Source organism: Macaca mulatta, chromosome 19 (assembly GCF_049350105.2).
Source record: "Macaca mulatta isolate MMU2019108-1 chromosome 19, T2T-MMU8v2.0, whole genome shotgun sequence".
Lineage (NCBI taxonomy): Eukaryota > Metazoa > Chordata > Mammalia > Primates > Cercopithecidae > Macaca > Macaca mulatta.
The window spans coordinates 53144431-53168678 of NC_133424.1; the positions used below are offsets into that span (position 1 = coordinate 53144431).

Sequence of the window (24248 nt, forward strand, 5' to 3'; positions counted from 1 at the left end):
TGAATTCACACAGCCTAAAAATGACAGAGGCAAGGCACAAAACCCAAGTGCCTCACCTTTTACCAGGCCCATGCTTTTTTCATATGAAATCGTGAAGCAGATTAAAGCTGAGTTGCTCCTGTAGAGGAGGGGTGAGTCCTGCCCTCTTCCCACTGTCTCTCCCATTCCCCCACCCACACTCCCCGGGCTCAGTCTTGAGGCCCATGGACACCCAGAGCCACTTGGGAACCTCAGGCTCCAGCCTGTGCCACATCCTCCCACGCCCCCCTCATCATCTTCTGCCCTCCCTGACCTGTTGTGCTCAGACTGCTGGAAGCTTGGGACAACGGTAAGGTTCCCGCGCCCCCTTGGGGTGTGACCTGAGGAGAGAAGAAAGGAGGTATGGTTAGCCACTGTCTGCCAGCAGCCCCCGTGATGCTCCCTGCAGGACCCCACTCCTCTGTCCCAGGATGGGGGCAGGGGGCTTTGGCACAATGCTGCATTTGTATTATTCCACATGCTTTCTTCACACTTGCCCTAGCTGATCCTGAGCCACAAGCATGAAGGGCTAATTCTCCATTAAGAGCACCCCGAACCTCTCTTCTGACACCACCCTGTCTGGCTAGTCTCTGCAGGGTTGCATCCTGTCTGAAGTGACTACACCGGAAGAGTGGCTGCTCTACATGCTCCTACTATTGTTGGTTCTACAAAACTAAAATTCTTTTCCCTGGACAAGCAAACACCACCCTTTTACCAGTGGGGTTGGCAAGCAATGCAGCAGAGACTGATCAAAGTGACCCAGGCAGGGAAAGAGCAGATCTGAAGTGTGAGGCTAAATGGATGCATATCTTTGCATCAGGGTGTTGAGATGTCGTATTACTTGATTTTCTGGGACCATCACCAGCTTCCTTCTTGGCCACCCCACCTCCAGTCTCACCTTTGCATCAGCCCTAGAAACCTCACTAAATGTGTGGTTTCTCTCCTTCCCCAGCTTAAAACCCCTCCTTACCTCCTCACTGCCCATGGTTCAAGTTCCAGCTCTTCACTGTAAAACTTAGGGTACATGCCCCCACCCCTTCCCCAACCTCATTCATATAAACTGCAGCGCCAACCACACTAAATTGCACTGGAGTTTCTCAAATTGGGCTGGGCACACCCTGGTTTCTAGGCCTTAGTGCACACTGGTCCAGGAAGGCCCTTTGCCTTCTCGTGGCTGGCTAACTCTCCCTTGTCCTTTAGAACTCAGTTCAGACAGTGCCTCCTTCACCCCACTGGGGGTGGGGGCTCCTCTCTGGAACATCACAGCTCTTTCGAGGAATGGAAATAAAGGGATGGGATAAAGGATGTCCCAGCTGTGTCTGAGATCAAGTGGGCCTGTGTGTAGCTATGGACCTGAGAGTACTCCCATGGGTGTGACAATGTCCCTGAATGGCCAATAAATGCCTCTCCCTGCCTCCCTGTGGCTGTGAGCCTGTGTGTTCTAACCTGGACCACGTCCTTGGACATATATCCCTCCCTGTGTGGCTATGCCACTGTAATAACTCTGTGTCTGGCTATGTCGGTGTGTATCTAGGGGTGCTTGTATCCCCCAGGTAAAACCACAGTTCCCTGGAAACTGCCCCTGTGTGACTGTGCCCATCTACGTGATGGCCTGTCCCCAAGAGTGACTCTCCTTGCCTCTGTTCTAGGCTCTGTGGACAACCAGGTAGGGTGGGCTTCACACAGGTGCCTGCGGAGTTCTGTGGTCTCCCACCCCCCAGGCGGGCTCTTGGTACCATATGGGGGCTGTAGCTGGCCGGCTTCCCCGGGCTGGGCAGCATGGGGGCCGCACTGCAGGGGTTGATGCGTTTCTCCTTCTGGCGCCGGTTGCAGAACCAGACGCGGATCACTTCTTTCTCCATGTGCAGCTGCTCGGCGATCAGCAGGATCTCCTCTGAGGTAGGCTTCTGGTTCTGCAGGCAGAGGGCTTGTTAGCCTGGGGCCCACCACCCGCCACCCCTCAGGTGAGGGCCACCCAGGAGAGGGCCTCACCGCTAGAAAACTCTTCTCTAAGGCGAAGCGGACGTTTGTCTCGATGCTGGTCCTCTTCTTGCGTCTCCGGCCGGGCAGCCCGTCGAAACCCAGGCTGGGGCTGCTCAGCTGGTTGGGGCTGGGCAGGCTTGAGTCCACAGACATAGTCTCTGTGCCCCGAGGGAGACGTGAGCATTAGAAGGCGCCTCCCGCGGCCACCGGCCACCGCCCGCCCCCTACGCGGGAGCCCCAGCCTAGTCCCACCTGCGTCGTTGAGCCACTTCTCCAGGAGGGGCTTGAGTTTGCACATGTTCTTGAAGCTCAGGTTGAGGGCCTCGAAGCGGGAAATGGTCGTCTGGCTGAAGTCGTTGCCGTAGAGCTTGCCCATGGCCAGGCCCACATCACCCTGGGCCAGTGCGGCGTGGAAGGGGCGGAGATCAGGGCGGGGCCTTCCGGCACTGGGCCCGCTCCGCCTACCGGCTGGCCACGCCCCTCGCGGCATTCATCAACTGACCACGCCCCCACGCCCACCGCCCAGCCTGCAAGGTGGCTCCAGACCTGCGTGAAGCCCAGCTTGATGCGGCGTTGCTTGAAGGTGCGGGCGAACTGCTCCAGCTCCTCCAGATCACTGGGCTCCTCGGGGTGGGATGGTGGCTCCAAGCATTTGGGGGGCTGCGGGTGCGAGAGGTGCGGGTCGGGCAGCGTAGGGCGGGTCACGGCCTGGTGGGGTGGGCAGGTGGGTGGGATGTAGGGCGGAGGACCAGGAGTGGGCTCAGCGATGGATGCACAGTCCCCCTCCCGCCCTCTTCGCCCCTGCGTTCCATCCGCCGCTTGCAGACTCCCCCCGCCTTCCTCCACACGTACTGTCAATCCCTTTAAAGGTTGGACTCTGCTGCCCTACATGGGTTTCCTCATTGCCTGGGACTCTCTGCACTGTCCCTTCACGCCTGCGAACTCCCAGTAGGAGCAGCCAGGGTTCTTTCCCTGGAGCTGGAGGCAGTGGTTCATCCTCATCTCAACCGGGGAATCAAGGACTGGCCCTGCCACCAAGTCACTGCTTAGCCCAGGCCTCACTTTCCCCCTCTGCGGGATGGAAACAATCACTGCTGTTCTGTCTACCCAACGGGGCTGTTGAGAGAACCGGGTTAAAGATGAGTAGGTCGTGCAGACCCATGGACTGTACAACGCCAAGAGTGAACCCTAATGTCAACTATGAACTTTGGGTAATAGTGATGTGTCAATGTAGGTTCATCAGCTGTTACACTTGTACCACTCTGGTTGGGGATATAGATATGTGGGAAGCTGTGCATGTGCAAGGGCAGAGATAGATGGGATATCTCTATATCTACCACTCAGTTTTGCTGTGAATCTAAGACAGCTCTTGAGAAATTAAGTCCTAAGCAATGAGTAGATTGCAAATAAAATAAAAAAAAATAAAATAAAATAAAGGACTGGGAGGCAATTAGGGAGATTTACAAAAAAGCAACAGCTCTATCTGGGATGATTTATTGCCCTAAAAATAAAGGATCTGAAGCAAGTGGTGGGTGCAGGGATGTCCGTCACTCAGGTCCTTGATCCATTATTCTCCAAAATGCTGGGGCCAGATGTTTAGGAATTTTTCAGATTTTTGTTGTTGTTGTTTTAATTTTATTTTTATTTTTATTTTTTTTCTGAGACGGAGTTTCACCCTTGTTGCCTAGGCTGGAGTGCAATGGTGCGATCTTGGCTCACTACAACCTCTGCCTCCCGGGTTCAAGTGATTCTCCTGCCTCAGCCTCCTGAGTAGCTGGGATTATAGGCATACGCCACCACACCCGGCTAATTTTGTATTTTTAGTAGAGATGGGGTTTTTTCATGTTGGTCAGGCTGGTCTTGAACTCCCGACCTCAGGTGATCCACCCACCTTGGCCTCCCAAAGTGCTGGGATTACAGGGGTGACCACCGTGCCCGGTCCTTTTTTTTTTTTTTTTTTCTTTTTCTTTTTTTTTTCTTTTTGTATAAATTTAAGGACAACAGGTGCAGTGGCTCACACCTGTAATCCCAATACTTTTGGAAGCCAAAGTGGGAGGATCGCTTGGGCACAGGAATTTGAGACCAGCCTGGGAAACATGGCGAAACCCTGTCTCTACAAATTTTTTTTTTTTTTTTTTAGACGAAGTCTCGCGCTGTCGCCCAGGCTGGAGTGCAGTCGCGTGATCTCGGCTCACTGCAACCTCCGCCTCTGGGGTTGACGCCATTCTCCTGCCTCAGCTTCCCGAGTAGCTGGGACTACAGGCGCCCACCACCATGCCCGGCCAATTTTTTGTATTTTTAGTAGAGACAGGGTTTCACTGTGTTAGCCAGGATGGTCTCGATCTCCTGACCTTGTGATCTGCCCGCCTCGGCCTCCCAAAGTGCTGGGATTACAGGCGTGAGCCAAAGCATCCAGCCATATCTCTACAAAACTTTAAAAAATTAATCGAGCATGTGGGGCGTGACTGTAGTACCAGCTACTCAGGAGGGCTGGGGACTGCTTCACTTGAGCCCAGGAGGCTGAGGCTGCAGTAAGCTGTGATCGCACCACTGCACTCCAAGCCTGGGTGACAGAGTAAGACCCTGTTTCAAACAAAAAACAAAATGTTAAGGGGTACAAGTGCAATTTTGTTACACAAATGTATTGTGTAGTGATGAAGCCTAGGCTTTTAGTGTATCCATCACCCGAACAGTGTACATTGTACCCATTAAGTAACTTCTCATCATCCACCCACTCTCACCCCTCTCAGGTTTTGCTGTTGTATTAGAGACCAGTCTCACTATGTTGCCCAGGCTGGCCTCAAACTCTTGGGCTCAAGTGATCCTCCTTCCTCAGGCTCACAAGTAGCTGAGACTATAGGCATGCACCACCATGCCTGTTTCAGTTTTCAGAAAACCTGCATAGGCAACCAGGCACGGTGGCTCATGCCTGTAATCCCAGCACTTTAGGAGGCCGAGGCAGGTGGATCACCTGAAGTCAGGAGTTCGAGACCAGCCTGGCCAACATGGTGAAACCCCCATCTCTACTAAAAATACAGAAATTAGCTGGGTGTGGTGGCGCATGTCTGTAATCCCAGCTACTTAGGAGGCTGAGGCAGGAGAATCGCTTGCTTGAACCCGGGAGCAGAGGGTGCAGTGAGCTGAGATTGAGCCACTGCATTCTAGCCTGGGCAACAGAGCGAGACTCCATCTCAAAAAAAAAAAAAAAAAAAAAGAAAGAAAGCCAACATAGGGGCCGGGCGCGGTGGCTCAAGCCTGTAATCCCAGCACTTTGGGAGGCCGAGACGGGCGGATCACGAGGTCAGGAGATCGAGACCATCCTGGCTAACACAATGAAACCCCGTCTCCACTAAAAATACAAAAAAATTAGCCGGGAGTGGTGGCGGCACCTGTAGTCCCAGCTACTCGGGAGGCTGAGGCAGGAGAATGGCGGGAACCCGGGAGGCGGAGCTTGCAGTGAGCCGAGATCGCGCCACTGCACTCCAGCCTGGGTGACAGAGCGAGACTCTGCCTCAAAAAAAAAAAAAAAAAAAAAGAAAGAAAGCCAACATAGGATGTATATCATAGATAATGTGGCACAGCCCCCACCCCCACTGGGGTCAAGGATATTACTACATAATCAGATACAGTAACAGTTTTGCAGCAGCAAAAATGCCATACCAAGAGGGGCAAAGAAAAGTCACACACTGCCTCATATCATGGCAGGGCAGGTTTTGCAGTCAAATGAGTTCTCATACCAATGGTGCAAGAACAACTTGACTTTCAGAGTGTTTGGGATTTCAGAACTGCAGCTAAGTCTCTAATCTTTTTTTTTTTTTTGAGACGGAGTCTCGCTCTGTCGCCCAGGCTGGAGTGCAGTGGCGCAATCTCGGCTCACTGCAAGCTCCGCCTCCCGGGTTCACGCCATTCTCCTGCCTCAGCCTCCCGAGTAGCTGGGACTACAGGCGCCCGCCCCTGCGCCCGGCTAATTTTTTCTATTTTTTTTTTTTTAGTAGAGACGGGGTTTCACCATGGTCTCGATCTCCTGACCTTGTGATCCGCCCACCTCAGCCTCCCAAAGTGCTGGGATTACAGGCGTGAGCCACCACGCCCGGCCTAGTCTCTAATCTTTTCAGTCCTTCTGAAATAGTTAACGTATATTTTTTTAAAGGGCTATAAAAAATGGGTGGAAAAAAACGTTGAAATTCATAAAAGGTGGTGAAAATGATCATTAAAGTCTATAACTCAGGCAGCAAACTGAACGAAAGGCCTTGGGGTCCAGGTGCCAAGGTGGTCTGGAGAGCTGGCACGCTAAGGGGCCTCTGCTCCTGCTAGTGGTCAGGCCAACTGCTCACTGCGCCAAGCCACCACATAGACACAGGTACGGCCCTGCCAGATTTTCTGGTTTATCAAGAGGAACTGAAAATCTGGTGCTTTCTGGGAATTTAGTTGACAATGGCCAAATAAAAGACACCTGTGGGCCTTGTTTTCAGTCTCCAGTCTGGGAAGTGGATGTGAAATAATCACCTAATGAAGGCCTTCTTCAGAGAATACTCCATCGCAGTGCTGGAAGAGGCCCCAGGCATTTGTAGCCTAAAGGCTCGCAACGCCCTACAATTTTGTGTGTTTTTGCACATGAGCATTTTGGGGGAATGGGGATCAGATCTAAATCTTTCATCACATTCTCAAAGGAGCCCATGTACCTGAAAGGGTTAAGAACCACTCGTCTGGGCCAGCTCCCCTCATTCTATAGAGGAAGAGGCTGACTTAGACAGGGAGATGGGCTTGCCTGAGGTCTCACAGCAAATCACTGGCAGAGTGTGGCTGGGTTAAATGGAGAGGAGACTCTCACTCGCTCCACACCCCCGTTTACCCTGCTTTCAGCAGGCCTTGCTGCTGGCCCGGCCTGGTGCACTCAATGGACAGTCTCACCTGTGTGGGAAGCCCGGCCCGGGGCTGGGAGGTCAGAAGAGCTCCCTGGGTTTGCTGAGGTAGCTGGAATAGATTTGGTGTCGGTAGCAGGCCTGGAGGGACAAGGGGAAATACACAGGGTGAGGGGGAGAGGAAGGTGAGGAAGTTCTGTGGAGGTGTCAGGGAGGCCATCTGGGGTGGGGGGCCTTACCTGGCTGGCTCTGCTGGGCCTGCGGTAGCAGGAACTGAGCAGGTGGCTGGAGGTGGTGGCCTGGCACAAGCACCAGCTGCTGGAGCTGGAGGAGCTGCTGTATGTCCTGGCAGGGAGCGGGGTGGACAGAAAGACAGACTGAGTCCTGGCTGGGTTTCATCCTCTCTGCATCAACTGAACCCTGAGGGGCTGAAACCAGGAAGCTGCTCCACATGGCAATCTGGCACTGGGCAGTGAGGGATGGTCCACTCGATCTTTGAATGGCATCCCTGAGCTAAGGGCACCCAGAGGCTTCTCTCTACCATGGGGTACCAGAGAGTCCCAACTGGGCAGTTGTGGGAGAGCTCACTCTTTATTTACCCCTTCTTTCTTTCTTTCTTTTTTTTTTTTTTTGAGATGGAGTCTCGCTCAGGCTGGAGTGCGGTGGCCGGATCTCAGCTTACTGCAAGCTCCGCCTCCCGGGTTCATGCCATTCTCCTGCCTCAGCCTCCTTAGTAGCTGGGATACAGGTGCCCGCCACCACTCCTGGCTAATTTTTTGTATTTTTAGTAGAGACTTTTAGGGGTTTCAACTGTTAGCCAGGATGGTCTCGATCTCCTGACCTCGTGATCCGCCCGTCTCGGTCTCCCAAAGTGCTGGGATTACTTTGGGAGTCACCGTGCCCAGCCACCCTTTCTTGATGAAATATTTGCCTTGTTTAAACATTTCCACAGAAAAAATAGAATTATTTAAAAATGTAAGCCAGGCCGGGTGCAGTGACTCATGCCTGTAATCCCAGCAATTTGGGAGGCCAAGGTGGGTGGATCACCTGAGGCCAGGAGTTTAAGACCAGCCTGGCCAACATGGCAAAATCCCATCTCTACTAAAAATACAAAATTAGCCAGGTGTGGTGGTACATGCCTGTAGTCCCAGCTATTCTGGAGGCTGATGCAGAAGAATTGCTTGAACCTGGGAGGCATAGGTTACAGTGAGCCGAGATCACGCCTATTCACTCCAACCTGGCTGACAAAAATAAATAAATAAATAAACTGTAAACCAGACCAGGTCTTTCCTCCTTCAAAAACATCCCCAGCTGGGCACAGTGGCTCACGCCTGAAATCCCAGCAATTTGGGAGGTGAAGGCAGGCGGATCATGAGGTCAGGAGATCAAGACCATCCTGGCTAACACAGTGAAACCCTGTCTCTACTAAAAATACAAACAATTAGCCAGGCATGGTGGCACACACTTGTAGTCCCAGCTACTCGGGAGGCTGAGGCAGGAGAATCGCTTGAACCTGGAGGCGAAGATTGCAATGAGCCGAGATCATGCCACTGTACCTCTCTGCACTCCAGCCTGGGCGACAGAGCAAGACTCTGTCTACAAAAAAAACAAAAAGCAAAACAAAACAAAAAAACACTCCCAAGGCAAATAATATCATGTCTGGAATTAGCTTTAATGCTCCAGCAAACAGTGTAAATTAGTACAACCACTTTCGCAAGCTCTTTAGCACTGTTATAGGTTGCAGTGTCTCCCCCCACTCCCTGCCACCCCCCAAAAAGATATGTTGGAATCCTAACCCCCAGAACCTCAGAGATTAACCTTATTTGGAGATAGGGTCTTTGGCAGATGATCAAGTTAAAATGAGGTCATTAGGGTGGGCTCTAATCCTATATGACTTGTGTCCTTATAAAAAGGGCAAATTTGGACATAGACATGGATAAAGGGAAGATGATGTGAAGAGACACAGGGAAAAGACAGCCACCTACAAGCCAAAGAGAGAGGCCTGGAACAGATCCCTCCCTCACAGCCCTCAGAAGGGACAGATCCTTCCCTCATAACCCTGCTGACACCCTGATTTCTGACTTCCAGCCTCCAGAACTGTGAGACAATACATTTCTCTCAAGTCACCCAGTTTGTGGTTCTTTGTTTTGGCAGCCCTAGCAAACTAATATAGACACTATCTAAGAAAGCTAAACATACACCACCCTTATGACCCAGCAACTCCACTCCTGCATGTAACCCACCATACATGTGTATGTGTTTACCACAAGACATGTACTACAATGTTCACGTGGACCATTTGAAATAGGCAGGACTTGAAGATAGCCCAAGTGCCCACAACAGTAGAATGGGTAAAGAAACTGTTTCAGTGGAAGCTACGGCAACAAGAATGAGCAGTCCTACAAGTCACAGTTACGTGCCACAACATAGACTTCCCAAACATCATCAGTGAGAGAGCTAGTTATGACAGAGAACATCCTGTATGATTCTAATGGTTGAAGTCTGGGGAGTAAAGACTGAAAAGGGACACCAGGGGGTTTCTGGGGGCTGGCCACATTGTTTCTAGATCTGGGTACCAGTTCCATGGGAGTGTTCATAGCTGTATACCTATGATTTGTGCACCTTTATATATGTATTATATTTTAATAAAAGTATTTTTAAAGACAGGGCCAGGCACAGTGGTGTGTGCCTGTAATCCCAGCACCTTGGGTGGTTGAGGCAGGAGGAATGCTTGAGTCCATGAGTTCAAGACCAGCCTGGGCAACATAGTGAGACCCCCTATGTCAAAAAAAAATCTTGTTTGTATAGTGGTAAGTAAAAAATAAAGTAAAATAAAGAGAAAAAAGGGGGGATGAGGTAGGGAGAGAGGGAGAGGAAAAAAAATTCAATCCTCCACCCACCAAAAAAAGTAAGGAGTTTAGATGAAACCCTATTTGCCAATAGGACTGGCAAAATGTTGATATCTATTGAGCTTGGTGAAGAGTATATGGGGTTCATGACATAATTCTCTCTACGTTTACGTTTAAACATTTCTGAAAGAAAAAGCAAAACCGCCTTACACACACAGTCCAGTGGCTTCTCATAGCCCTCAACAACGCAAACAAAACCCCTCACCTGCCTACAAGTCCCTTTATACTGAGGCCTGTGCTTGTCTCCCTGCTCATCTCCCACCGCCCTCTCCCTCCCTGGCTGTGCTCCAGCCATTCAGCCCTTTTCTGTTTTTTTCAAATGCATCAAGCTTGTTCCTGTTCCTGCTCTGGCCCTGTACACATGCTGTTCCCTCTACTGGGCAGTTCTAATTCTGACACTTATGCCTGGGTCCTAACACAAGGTCACCCTCTCAGAGGTGCCCTCTTTGACCACCCAGTCTATACCAGCCCCTGACCCGGCCTCCCCTTATCACCCCATTTCATCTCCCTCACAAGGCTTATCACCATCTCCAGGCATCGCTATTCCGTTTACTCATTCATGACATTCCCCTCTCACTGGGACGTCAGCTCCATGAGAGTGTGATCTTGACTGTTTCAGTCACCACTGTATCCTCAGCACCTAGAACAGCACCTGGCACCCAGTAGGTGTTCCACATAGATACGTTAATGAACCGAGACTGATGCTTCATCATTTACTTGGCAAATTTTATGTAGAGTTGAAAGCTATAACGTGTTACTTACAGTTTTTTTCCTTCTGGGAAATTGTGGGGGTTGGGACATGCCCCTCAATTCTTCCCAATGCTATTATTATTCCAAAGACCAATTTGATGTGCCAGGAAGTGAACAAATTGGGAAAATATATAAGCAATTCAACAGAAGGGGCTCATTTCTTTAATATACAAAGAGTGATTTTGCAAATAACTCTATATAATTAAAAAAGAAGAAGAAAAAAATAGTGATTACGAATCCGTAAGTAAAAAACCGACAACCCAGTAGTAATGTGGCTGACAGACAGGCCTGGAGAGTGTCCAGTGAAATAAATGTGAACAGCTCTGGATGGAAATACACTCAGATTCACTCACAATAAGATAAACACAACTGCAATTGCACTGAGATATCATTTTTACCTCTCAGATCACCAAATATAAAAATAGTGTGTAATACTACACTGGGGAGTGTGGGGAAACACACATTCTTGTACATGCTGGTGAGAGGGTGATTTGGCAATGTCTATCAAAATTACAATTGCACACAGCCTTCAACTCAGCCATTCCACTGCTAGAAATTTATCTATTCTCACTCTAGAAGGCTGCACCTCTCTAGAAGGCTGTTCCCAGCAGCAAGTGGCATTTTGGTAAAACAGTAGAAGGTAGCTGGGCATGCAGCAAGAGAGGACGGGTTGGATGAATGAGGGTAGAGCTCTACAGTGGAATACTATACAGTCATCAACAAGAATGAGGAGTCTCGTTTGTGTCCTGATATGGAACAATCTGCAGGATGTCTTGTTGAGTGGAAAGCTCAAGAGGCAGAACAGAGGATATGATGTGGTACTGTTTGTGTCAAAAAAAAAAAAAAAGGAGTATATCTGGATATTTGCTTGGGTATGCATAGTTGATGTCTGGAAAACCATACTAGAAGGCCACACTGTAAGTCCATCCACACCTCTGGGATTTGAAACACGTACCTGGTCTGAGTAAATAAATATCCCAGTGTCTCACCCCCACACACCCAAACAGTCACTGCTGATCAATATCCCTGCTTTTCGACGGCTCAACGCTATTCCCTGACCCCCTGGGGGTGCCTCTGCTTATTCCGTGTATGGCAGTGGACTGGGTACTCCTGTGCTCCTGACCTCTCTCACTCTTGCTGCTAATCATCTCAGAATCCAGTTTAAGGGTTCTGAAGTCCTAGCACTCTATCCTGTGAAACAATGTCCACCCTGCCTTCCCTTACCCAGCTACCCCAGCCCAGGAATACCTCCACCTCCGCTTCACCTCAACTGTGAAGTGCACAACACTTACGCTTCATGGCCCCCCATTTACAGTGAACCCTTTCAAGACCCCATACCTAATTTTTGTTTCAAACATTGTCTTTTTCTTTCAAAGGGACTCCAAGTTGCAAAATCTTTTGGCCCCACAAAACGAGACCCACCTGCCCTGTGCTGCACGTCTCCCAAGTCAATGCATTTGCCTATGTGTACCTTTCCTCTGCTAGACTGAAATTCTAGCAGACCAGAGGCATATCTTATTCTTCTTGTATCCCTAACTCATATCGGAACCTGGTAAGCCCCCATTAAATGCCCACTGAATTGAATCTAATGAATAAGACCAGAAATCAAGTCTTATTACCAGTGTTTTTCTGATTTCCTATAACCCTTAGCTTGCTGATTAAAGTATTTGTTAACTCCTGTTCCTCCTCAGCATGACTCTCAGTGAAAATTCCCCTTTCCTCCAGAAGCCTAGAGAGGTGTCTGTGGGTTTCATTCTGAATCACCAGAGAGAGGAAAGAATGGGGAAAGTGCATCCCAGTTTGCAGAAGGTCTCATGGTGAGAAGTTCAGATGGGAAACATTTAACCACATCCCTGTCCAGTTTCTCAGACCAGAGACTTAGAGGTCAACCTTAATTCCACCTCCCTTCCTCTCCCCATCCACCCAATCCATCTGCAAGTCCTCCCAGTTCCCTCTACATCTCTTCCTGTCCACAGTCACTGTCCTGGTCCAAACCACCATCCTTCTACCCCAGACCATCCATTCACCCCCAGGCAGGCAGAGAGGGGTCTAAAACAATAGAGTTCTAAACTTTTTTGTGCCCTGAATTCTTTAGCATCTGAAAAAAATAAAAAACCCTATTGCCCTTTTCTCAGAATTAAAAACACATAAGATATATAGAATCTTTCTTTCCTTCCTTCCTTTCTTTCTCTCTCTCTCTCTTTCTTTCCTGCCTTTTCTCTCTCTCTCTCTTTCTTTCTTTCCCTTCTGTCTCTCTTTATTTCTTTCTTTTTTTGAGACAAGATGGAGTCTCTCTGTCACCCAGGCTGGAGTACAGTGGCTCAGTCTTGGCTCACTGCAACCTCTGCCTCCCGGGTTCAAGTGATTCTCCTGCCTCAGACTTCCAAGTAGCTGAGATTACAGGTGCGCCCACCATGCCCATGCCCACCTAATTTTTGTATTTTTAGTAGAGAAGGGGTTTCACCATGTTGGCCAGGCTGTTCTCAAACTCCTGACCTCAGATGATCCACCCACCTCATCCTCTCAAAGTGCTGGGGTCACAGGTGTGAGCCACCATGCCCAGCCAGATATATAGAGTTTCAAATGAAATCAATCACATAGAATTATAGTCATCATCACTAGGGACTCCAAAGGGAGGGAGAAGGGCAAGGGCTGAAAAACTTCCTACTGGGTACTATGTTCACTATCTGAGTGACAGGAACAATTATTCCCCAAACCTCAGCATCATGCAATATAACCCTTGTGACATACCTACACATGTATCCCTGAATCTAAAATAAAAACGGGCTGGGCACAGTGGCTCATGCCTATAATCCCAACACTTTGGGAGGCTAGATGTGAGAATCTTTTTGAGCCCAGGAGTTTGAGACCAGCCTGGGCAAGATGGCAAGACCCTGTCTCTACAGGAAAAAAAAAAAAAAAGAAGAAGGAGAAGGAGGAGGAGGAAGAGGAGGAGGAGAAGGAGGAGGAGGAGGAGCAGGAGAAGGAAAGGAGGAGGAGAAGGAAAATAAGCCAGGCATGGTGGTGAGTGCCTGTGGTCCCAGCTACTCAGGATGCTGAGGTGGGAGGATCCTTTGAATCCAGGAGTTTGAGGTGGCAGTAAGCTATGATCATACCATGGCACTGCAGCCTAGGCAACAAAGGGAGACACCTGTCTCCAAAAAACAAAATAAAATAAAATAAAAATTAATTAATTAAAATTTGGCTGGGTGTAGTGGCTCATGCCTGTAATCCCAGCATTTTGGGAGGCCAAGGCGGGTGAATCACCTGAGGTCAGGAGTGCGAGACCAGCCTGGCCAACATGGTGAAACTCCCTGCTACCAAAAAGTACAGAAAAAAATTAGCCAGGTGTGGTGGTGGGCACCTGTAGTTGCAGCTACACGGGAGGCTGAGGATGAAGAATCACTTGAACCCAGGAGGCAGAGGTTGCAGTGAGCTGCGACTGTGCCACTGCACTCCAGCTCAAGCAACACAGTGAGACTCTGTCTCAAAAAAATTAATTAAAATTTTACAAAATATAGTCATCAAACATATTTCGAATTATCATATAATCATTTATGCGTTTCTTTATTAGCACATTAAGCAACAAGATCCAGCAATAGATCTGATGACTACTGTCATTTCAAAGTAATCATGAGTGAAAACAGTATTTGGAGAGATCTGCAACAAGTATAAGAAAATCTGCGCACATTCTCTTGGTGACAAAGTCTGAGTACTGTGGTCTGTTGTCTACATACATGATAGAGGGACATGCTATGGTTTGGTCAGAAGATAGTAAAAATTGAGATGTAATTTTTTTTCCCATCCAAGTTCTTGGACTCTGAATTCTATGCACAGACTCCTCTAGGGGTGGTCTATGGACTCCAAGTCCTTGTTCTAAAATGTAAATTGAGCCACAAGGTCTCTACTGACTTTCATCACATTTGTGGTATAATCCAGCTCCAGGCCATGGCCCTGCATGGCCTGGCACCCCCTCTTGTCTCTCCTTCCTTGCCTCACATGACTCTAACTCCCTAACTCTGATCCAGCCCCACTGGTCTCCTTCCTGTTACTGAACCCACAGAGAAGTCCCCACCTCAGTACCTTTGCTATACCCTTTCTAGATCTACACAGAGGTGGTCCCTCCTCATCATTTAAGTCTCCATCAAATGCCCCCCTCCTCAGAGAGGCCCTCTCTGGCCACACACTCTGATGAAGTCTTCCTTTTCCTCCAACACTCTCTATTACGCTCTTTTCTTTCCTTCATAGCAATTACCTGCTTCCTGCCTATATCCCCAACTACAGCGGGGTCAGCTCCAAGAGGGCACAAACTTATCTACCTCATTCTCCACTATATCCTTACCCAGAAAGGCGCTTGGGCATGGTGATATTCACTAAATATTTGCCAACTAAAGGAATGAAAGAAGGGGAGAAAGCTGGTGGGGCAAGGTGGCTCACACCTGTAGTCCCAGCACTTTGGGAGGCTGAGACAGGTGGATTGCTTGAGCCCAGGAGTTCCAGACCAGCCTGGGCAACATGACGGGGTCTCTACAAAAAATCCAGGCATGGGGACACGTGCCTGTAGTCCCAGCTACTCGGGAGACTGAGGTGGGAGGATGGCCTGAGCCTGGGAGGTCGAGGCTGCAGTGAGTCATGGTCATGCCACTGCACTCCAGCCTGGGTGACACAGCGAGACCCTGTCTCAAAACAAAACAAAGAAAAAAAGAAAGAAAAGAAAGAAAAGAAAGAGAGAAAGAGAGAAAGAGAGAAAGAAAGAAAGAAAAAGAAAGGAAGGAAGGAAGAAAGGAAGAAAGGAAGAAAGGAGAGAAGATAAGATTCTGGGTGAACAGGAACAGTAAGTTGGCTCAGGACTGGGGTAAGCCGGTAGGAGGCGCCATTTCTCTACAATCTAGCAGCAGCATGGCCATCTGAAGCCACTTGGGGGCGTGTTAAGTCCGAGTCAGATGGTGGAGAAGTTATAGTAAGTGGAGACAGGCCAGAGAAAAGACCCTGGCTGGCTTATTTCGTGGATCAGCTGCTCTGTCCCTAAGCTTTAAGGAAGCCTAGCACAAGAGCTAGCATGTCCGTGAAAGCTGAGAAGGGACGGTACCGATTCTTACTCATTGCTGTATTTTGATCACCCTCCCAGTGCAGGAGCCTCATAGGTGATCAATACATTTCAATGAATGAATGAGATGAAACCTCAGGACAGACTGGCAGTACTTTGCCATAGCTGGGACTTTGGCTATGAATGGGGGCAGAAAGATGGATATGTGGATTACAGGATACATGGGTGAATTGCCCACTTTCCCACCTGGGCTCTGTTCCACCTAGGGGGGGAAGAGAAAGCCATAACAGTGAACTTGAGGAGGCTGGGCCCCAGAGCCGGCCGGCTGCAACGGCCCAGGTGCTGCACCTCACTCCAGTGCACAAGGCAGACGGCCCATCCCCTGTGGCCTCTCGCACCCCCATTAGAGGCCTCCACACAAGCTTTGGCAGTCACCATGACTGGAATGGTGTTGGTGCACGAGTTGACATTCCTTTCCCATCCCTGATATGGCAAATTGTGACCAGTTCTGGACCTTCCCTCTCTAGGACAAGTTAAGTCCAGAGTAGGGGAGAACAGGAATGAGTGGGGTCTGGGAACTATGTAAACTATATCGTGATAGATTGTGTTCAAAATGAGGAGGGGAGGATGGATGGGGAAAGGGAAGGAGGACAACGGATACGGAGTTTCCGTTGTGTTCTATTGCACAGTGACTACTGCTAATAATGTACTGTATATTTCAAAATATCAAAGAGAGAGTTTTAGTTTTTGTTTTAGTTTTTGTTTTTTAAGAGACAGGGTCTTGCTCTGTCACCCAGGCTGGAGTGCAGTACATGATTATAGCTCACTGCAGCCTTGAACTCCTGGGCTCAGGCCATCCTCCCACTTCAGACTCCCAAGTAGCTGGGATTACAGTGCGCCACTGTGTCTGGCAAGAAGTATATTTTAAATGTTTTCGCCATGAAGAAATGATAAATATTTGAGGTTATAGGTATGCTAATTAGCCTGATTTGATCATTCCACAATGTATACATGTCTCAAAACATCATATTGTACCCCATAAATATATACAATGATTATTTGCTAATTAAAAAATAAACTAAAACTCAGCCAGGTGCAGTGACTCACGCTTATAATGTCTGTACTTTGGGAGGCTGAGGTGGGAGGATCACTTGAGGCCCCAAGTTCAAGACCAGCTGGGCAACATAGTGAAACCCCATCTCCACAAACAAAAAAAAAATTTTTTTTAACTTATCCAGATATGATGGTGCATGCCTGTAGTCTCAGCTACTCGGGAGGCTGAGGTGGGAGGATTGCTTCAGCCAGGAGGTCGAGGTTGCAGTGAGTTATGATGGCAATAGAGCAAGACCTCGTCTCTAAAAAAAAAATTAACTGCATAGATAAAATAAAACTTAAAATTAAAATGAGGTCAGGCTTTCTGACACTCTGAGTAATCTCAGTCTGTCGGATGGTGGGACGCACTGCCTGGGAAGGGAGGGGTGCCTGCCATGGAAGCCACCTGGGTGAAAATCCTCACCTGGCAACAACAGTGACAAGGAAATGCCTAACCTAAGGGAAGATTAGACTAGTGGGGTGCAAGGGTCCCTTCCAGCTTGGAAACTCAGGGGTTTAAGCCTTGGCCCTGTCACCTGCTTCTTGCTGTGTGCCTGGGGGAAGCCACTTTCTAGGTCTCAGCCTCCTTAAATGTATAGGATCACAATGCAAGGTGTTATACAGAGACCTGGGCCTTGGAGCCCAGAATCCTGACTGCCCCTCACACACCTCAGGCAGTTCCTTACCCTCTTTAAGCCTCAGTTTCCTCAGGTGACACCACAATAAATCTTACTTCATGGAGCTGTTAAAGGAATTAACTGAGACAATACGTGTAGAATGTTTAGCCTGATTCCTGTTCACTTAATTGGTCCTTCATAAATGGCAGTCATTATGACTGAGTCATTTCTCAGGGCCTCAGTTTTCTTATCTGTAAAATGGGGATAATAATGTCTAATGCTTCAATGGGTTGTTCTGAGGTCTGAGTAATAATATCTAGAAAGCATTTTGGAAATTACAACATATCCCTCAAAATGAGCATTTGCTACCATTGCCCACCTCATGTCACCACACTTGACTGTGAGCTCTTGAGAGTGGGAACCCAATCTGGCTGAGTCCTTCCTTCCTTCCATCTGTCCATCTGTCCTTCCTTTTCTTTCTTTTTTTGGAGACAGAGTCTTATTCTGTCTCCCAGGCTGGAGTGTCATGTTGCAATCATAGCTCACTGCCATCTTGACCTCCCATGCTCAAGCGATCCTCCTGCCTCACCCTCTCAAGTAGCCTGGGGGCTATGGGCATGCATCACCACACCTGGTTATTTATTTATTTTTTTTTAGAGATGGGGTCTCACTATGTTGCCCAGGCTGGTCTCGAACTCGCCTCAAGCCATCCTCCTGCTTTGGCCTCCTAAAGTGTTGGCATTATAGGCATAAGCCACTGTGCCTGGCCAAGTTCATTCTCTTCCAGACAACTAACGACTTTCAGCTCCTGCCCCGATACTCTGCTGAGCTTCAGCCTCAAATATGCATCTGCTTAGTTAGTGTCCCCATGTGGATGTTTAATAGACTCTCCAAACACTAACATGTCCAAAATGAAACTGCTGGCTCCCTACCCCAGCCTTCCAAAACATCCCACTCCTCCCGTCTTCCCCAACTCAGGAAACCACGTCATCACCACCCAGCTGCTGAAGCCAAAATCCTAGGAGTCATCCTTGACCTATCCAATCAATACAAAATAGCAACCAGGACACCCATCCTCACCCTCCTGGCTCAAGCCACCCTCATGTCCCATCTGTATGCCTTCAAGGACTTCCTACTGGGCTCTCATTTCTACTCCTATCCCCTGCAGTCCATTCTATGATTAGTACAGTCACTCCACTAGGGCAAGCTCTAAAGATGGGAGTAGGGGTCGAGGAGGTGGCCATTCTCCAGTGTGGGTTCTTCTCTGGACCCCCAGAGGTTGGCCCTGTGACATGGAACCCAGGAAGTTGTAGAGATCAGGGCAGAACACCACAAATGGAGAATGATTCAACAGGGAGAAAAAAAAATACCTACATATGGACTGCATGTTATATCACATGCTACCTTATGCTAAAATTCCAGGACAGACAGGCAACAGCAGATCCCAACCCCAGAACCAGTGGGAGCAACTGGCATGCCTGGGCCAGGCTCCTGTACTCCAAAGCCCTGTGGATGAACTGACCACACACCTCCAGGCGGGCAGTTTTGGCTGGCCTGGTATCCACTGCCCTTTCTTCAACTTACTCAAGCAACAGAACCCATCTCTTTCGGGGGTTACACTTTCCCATCTTCAAGTCACGACGTCCAGATAGGGCTGAACTTGCCTTCTCTGGGGTCGAGGGCAAGGACTCAAACCTAGCCAGGGGACGTGTTTTTGTTTGTTTGTTTTATTGAGACAGAGGCTCACTCTGTTGCCCAGGCTGGAGCACAGTGGCACGATCTTGGCCCACTGCAGCCTCCACCTCCTGGGTTCAAGCAATTCTCTTGCCTCAGCCACCCAAGTAGCTAGGATTACAGGTGCATGCCACCATGGCTGGCTAATTTTTGTACTTTTAGTAGAGACAGGGTTTTACCATGTTGGCCAGACTGGTCTTGAACTCCTGACCTCAAGTGATCCGCCCACCTTGGCCTCCCAGAGTGCTGGGATTACAGGCCTGAGCCACCCCACCCAACCCAGGGGATGTGTTTTATCTCCCTGGGCAGGATAGCTACAAATCTGGAAATGCTGACACCGATTATGCCTGCCCTATAATGAAACAGGGAGACAGACCCCTGGAGCTGGGCCTGATATTCCAGGCCAGGCCTTTTCAGTGACCTGAGCCAAATATTCCTGAGTCTTCTTCAGCCACCTGGACTTGGGCTTTGGCTCCTCCCTCCCAGTTCATCCATCCCTATTTGTGCCGCTGCAGCCTGCCCTGCTTTCTCACTTTGCACTTGCCATTCCCACAGCCTGGAAGCCCCTTCCCAGCAAACTCTTTCCCATTCCCCTGAGTTCAGATCCCACCTCGTCCTGAAAGCCTGGACAGATGTGGGTCCTGATTCCCTCAGACACACATCCCATTTCTTTTCCCACATTCCCATCACACTTTGTTGGTTTCTTTGGGAAACTTTCACTCGCTAGGTCCTAGCAGCCTAAAAGATTTTGTCAAGCTTTCTTTGCCATTGTCCTATTAGGAAAATAGGATTTTTTCCCCCTACTCTCCAATAAAAAAATGATGTTTTAACTGTTAACATAAGTTTTCAATCAATGCCTGCCCTTACCCCAGACATTCTGAAATACTTCCCTGGAGAGGTATCTTTCCTACCCTTGACTGAAAATCTGCTGCAAAACATCCCTCATTGATTCGGTAAATATCCACACAGCCCCCTCGGTAGAAGACGTCACACTGAGCAATGGACAGACAAATTATAAAACTGTATTATAATTGCCCCTTCATCTGTACAAGCTAGGAGATTGCAGGGAAGGATCCTGCCAAACTGTTTAATCAGCATTACTCTGGAAGCTGACATCAGAGGGATGGAAGGGGGACTTTTCCTTGGTACTTTATATCATTTCAAAGGGACAGCATTTATGAGTGGTTTTTACTCTCTTTCCTGGGCTTCTTAGTATCTTTCAAGTGGAACATTTCTTAGTGGCTCACTGATGTGCTTGCTCTACTGCAGGACGGGGAGCCCCTCAGGGGCAAGGATGGCTGTGACTCACTCCTAAGTCTTCAGCTTCCTGCCATGGCCTGACACACAGGAGGCCAGGAAATGTTTGTGGAATGACTTCAGGATCAGAGCTTAGCAGGCATGAGAAGTGGACTAGGGGGTGGAGGGCATGAGATGCAGCCCGGGAGAGCCATCCAAGCCTAGGAGCCAGGGAAGGCTGGAGCAGTGGGTAGGTAAGTCAGGAAGAGCTGGTCCCTCTGAAGCCTAGGCCCGGCATGGTGCCCATAGGAGGTGCCATTGTAGAAATGATGTCAAAGGGCAACTCAGTTTGTGAGAAGGAATTCCCAGAAAACAAACTTGGCCCAGCTTCGCACTTGTTGAGGACAGAAAGGGAAAGATCCCAGCTGAGGGGAGCTGGGGAAGGAGGAGTGAGAGGAAAGGAGGAGGGGTTTAAGGAGACCTTGACAATCAGGGCCTGGGCTGGACGGCAGGTGGTAGAGGCTCAGCGTGCTGCTGCTGGGTCCCTGGGGAGCTGGGGGAGGTGGCTCTAGGAGTGCATAGGCAAGAACGTCTGCTGCTTACAGAGGTGGTGGCCTGGCTGGGTCTGTGCTAGGCTGCCCTGTTCCGCCTTCTATCCTCTAGTCTTTGTTCCTTCAACTGATATTTCCTCGGACAGATTCAGGCACAGCTGGAGGGAGGGCAGTCATCATGACTTCCCAGAGGTGTGGACTCCTGGGCTGGGGCTTAGATGAAGAGGAACTGTCCAGGTAAAGGAAGGGAGCAGACTTCCACAGAAAAGAGAGAACAAGAGCAGGGCCACTGAGATGTGAAAGAGCCTAGCCCCAGTGAAGAGCCCCAAGCCCTTGGCATTGCTCAGTAAAGGGGTGTCTATGCTACGAGGCAAATGGAACACCTGCTGCTGGAGTCTCTGGTGGCCGGGGTGGGAGGGGCTAGAAACCATGTTCCGTGAAGGACAGCTAAAAGCAGCAGCCGCGGATCATGTGGTTAGAGCCCTGGACTTCCAGGCCGGCTCTGCCACTCCTGCTCACATTATAATCTGGGGCAGGTCACTTTGCCCCTTGGAGCCTCAGCTGTGGGGAGTATTCATGGGTGCAAAGAGGCCATCACTGGCATGGTGCTTGGAACAAAGGTGGCACCCAACAGACTAAGTTACTGTTACTTGGAGAGTCAGGTATTGAAAGGCTACGTTTGGGCCGGGCACCGTGGCTCATGCCTGTAATCCCAGCACTTTGAGAAGTCAAGGCGGGCAGATCGCTTGAGCTCAGGAGTTTAAGACCAGCCTGGGCAACATGGCAAAACCCTGTCTCTACAAAAAAAATATGTATATATAAAAAAATCAGTTGGGCGTGGTGGCATGCACTTGTAGTCCCAACTACTCAGGAGGCTGAGGTGGGAGGATTACTTGAGCCCAAAGAGGATGAGGCTGCAGTGAGCCATAATCACATCACTGCACTCCAGCCTGGGCAACAAAGCAAGACCTCATCTCATTAAAAAAAAAAAAAGGCTACATCTACAAGAGCCATCACGGAGCCGTGGGCCCAGTTTACAGAGTGTCTCCAAAGAACCAGGCCCAGTGGAAGGAAGTTCTAAGGAGGCAGGTATCAGCTCAGCTTTAAGGAAAGTCCCAAATGGAAGCATTGGTCAAGGATGGAACAGGCCATTATTGGGGTGAACCGTATCAAGGGAACAGCCTCACCAGGGCTGGACAGCTCCCTGCATGGACAGCATCTATATCTAGGGTTCTGTGGAAGCAGTTGGATGGAGTAAGAGAAAAGCCTTTTGTGGAGCACTCACTGAGGGAAATGCTAGGCTAAGGGAAGTTTAACAGGTGGCTTTGCTGTAGGGCTTCCTAGGACCTTCACTGCCCTGAAACGTGGCCACAACTCTAAGGCTTGTGGAAACCAGACAGACAACATGAATGGGTGACGTGGGAAGGGGTGGACAGGAGTGGGCTGGAGACAGCTGCCCTTCGGAAGAGGAAGCCTACTCAGCTCCCACTCTGCTCCCCTGGCTGTCCTTATGGGAACTCTATTGGCCACTGTTAGGGGTTAAATTGTGTCCCCAAAAAGATATGTGGAAGTCTTCACTCCTGGTGCCTGTAAATGTGACTTTATTTGGAAATAGGGTTGCAGATGTAACCAAGTTAAAATGAGGTCATCGGAGTGGGCCCTAAACTAATGACTAGTGTCCCTACAAGAAAGAAAAATTTGAATACAGAGACAGGTGCACAGAGAGAAGATGGCCATGTGACAACAGAGGAGGCAGAGATCAGAGTCAGCCATCTACTAAGCTACGGAACACCAAGGATTGACAGCATCATCGGAAGCCAGAAGAGTCAAGGATGGATTCTCCCTGGAAGCCTTCAGAGAGAGCATGGCCCTGCCGACACTTTGAGTTTGGACTTCTGGTTGGAGACAATGTTTCTGTTGTCTTAAGCCACCCAGTTGGTGGTATTACGTTATGGCAGCCCTAGGAAACTGAGACAGCCACTAATTCATGATTAACTATGGACTAGCAAAAGCTCCAGAGTCGGGCAGGTGATGCAGAACCTCCTAACTCATAGATCACAGGCCCCTTTTTTGGAAAGAGCATCTTGTTGGATGAGCCAGGGGACACGATGAGGGTAGGGCACTCATTCTTATTCTCAGCCTTTTGTTTTGTATCCACATGGTACCATTCACGGGAGTGACTCCTGGTTTCCTTACCTGTAAGTTGAGGACAACAATCTCAACCTCCCAGGAGGCTGTGAACTCCCAGCGAGATGCATAGCAAGCACTGCCCCCAACACACCACCAGAGGAAGGATTATGATGTGGGATATTCCTTTCTGTGAGCCTCACTTTACCCTACTGTAAGATGGGATAGCAACATCTCCCAAAGCTTCCTAGGGTTGCTAGGAACTGCCTGGCATGTGGCTGGTGGTCAGAACAGTCCATGTGGACCAGTCAGCCCCTTCCCGCACACTCACTGTTTCTGCATGTCCTTCGCTGCAGGGAGCCTGGTCCCCAGTGGCTGCCCTTACCTGTGCTGTGAGCTGGATGGGTTGGGACAAGGTGAGCTGTGGGGTCCCAGGGGGCTGGCTGGCAGGCTGTGGTGGTGGCAGGTCACCCCCCCCAGAGGAAGCTGGAGGCTGCGAGGTCGAGGAGGAGGCAGAGGAGGAGGAGGAGGAGGAAGTAGAGGAGGCGGAGGCGGAGGCGGCGGCGGCGGCAGCGGCGTTAGCAGCAGCGGCGGCACTGGACTGCTGCACGGCGGCGGCCAGGAGCTGGGCCTGGGCTTGCTGCAGGAGGAGCTGCTGCTGAGCTGGCATCAGTGCCGTGAGCTGTGGGGTGTCGGGGACAGCAGGAGTCGGAGCAGGGGGTTGAAGAGGAGCAGAGAAGGCAGAGAGGGGTTAGTGCCTAAGCCAAGCAAGTAAGGGGACAAGACCTCCTGGAGGACAGAAGACGGCAAGAGGCAGGCGTGAGAGAGTGGCTATGGCCTTGGTGGAACAGTTCATCCACTAGCCCTATAACAGATGAGGGGTGGCTGGTTTGTCCCCTCGTCCCCATCCTTCCCTGAGTACTTACCCCAGCTAGCTGGCTGCCCGTCAACATGAGTTGGGCCTGGGGCAAATGAGGCTGGGTCGGCTGCGGGGGCAGGGGTGCTGCTGGGGCTGAATCGCCACTGGGGTCTTCAGCCTTGATCTGGGGGGGAGAGAGGCAGGGTCCGGGACCCCAGAATGTTAAGTGGAGGCCAGAGAGAATGCCCACCTGTGAACCAAAGAGAGGGCACATGTGTGGCAATGGCAATCAGGCTGGCACAGGAGGAGCAGACTGGGGTGTGGATATGAGGGTGTGGCCTGTGGTCCTGCACTGACCGCTGGGAGCTTCAAACCACTCCTCTGGCCTCAGTTTCCTCATCAATCAGATAGGGCTAACACAACACCTGCACCCAAACTCCCTACAGGAGAAGTCCCCTTTGCA

The 24248-nt window shown here is 49.9% G+C and overlaps 2 protein-coding genes across 39 annotated transcripts in view; one reads left to right on the forward strand and one right to left on the reverse strand.

The window, feature by feature from the left end:
• LOC144337526 (uncharacterized) overlaps positions 1-24248 on the forward strand; it is a 211581-nt gene that overhangs the window by 105726 nt on the left and 81607 nt on the right. The window lies entirely within an intron of this gene.
• The window catches only part of POU2F2 (POU class 2 homeobox 2), a 109182-nt gene that overhangs the window by 2513 nt on the left and 82421 nt on the right, over positions 1-24248 (reverse strand). For 9 of the 38 annotated variants that reach the window (XR_003724884.2, XM_015124074.3, XM_028838878.2 and 6 more), the window contains 8 exons: positions 23853-23969; positions 7103-7208; positions 6913-7004; positions 2548-2661; positions 2254-2395; positions 2011-2159; positions 1755-1931; positions 293-359 (listed from right to left, as the gene is read on the reverse strand). Coding sequence is in view for 37 of the 38 variants with exons in the window: in XM_015124074.3 (XP_014979560.1) it covers positions 293-359; positions 1755-1931; positions 2011-2159; positions 2254-2395; positions 2548-2661; positions 6913-7004; positions 7103-7208; positions 23853-23969 (964 nt within the window). In the remaining variant the exon portion in view is untranslated. Of the gene's footprint in view, positions 1-292; positions 360-1754; positions 1932-2010; positions 2160-2253; positions 2396-2547; positions 2710-6912; positions 7005-7102; positions 7209-23311; positions 23609-23852; positions 24036-24248 lie in introns of all 38 variants that reach the window. The other 29 variants (XM_077982987.1, XM_028838877.2, XM_028838872.2 and 26 more) reach the window with 9 other exon arrangements.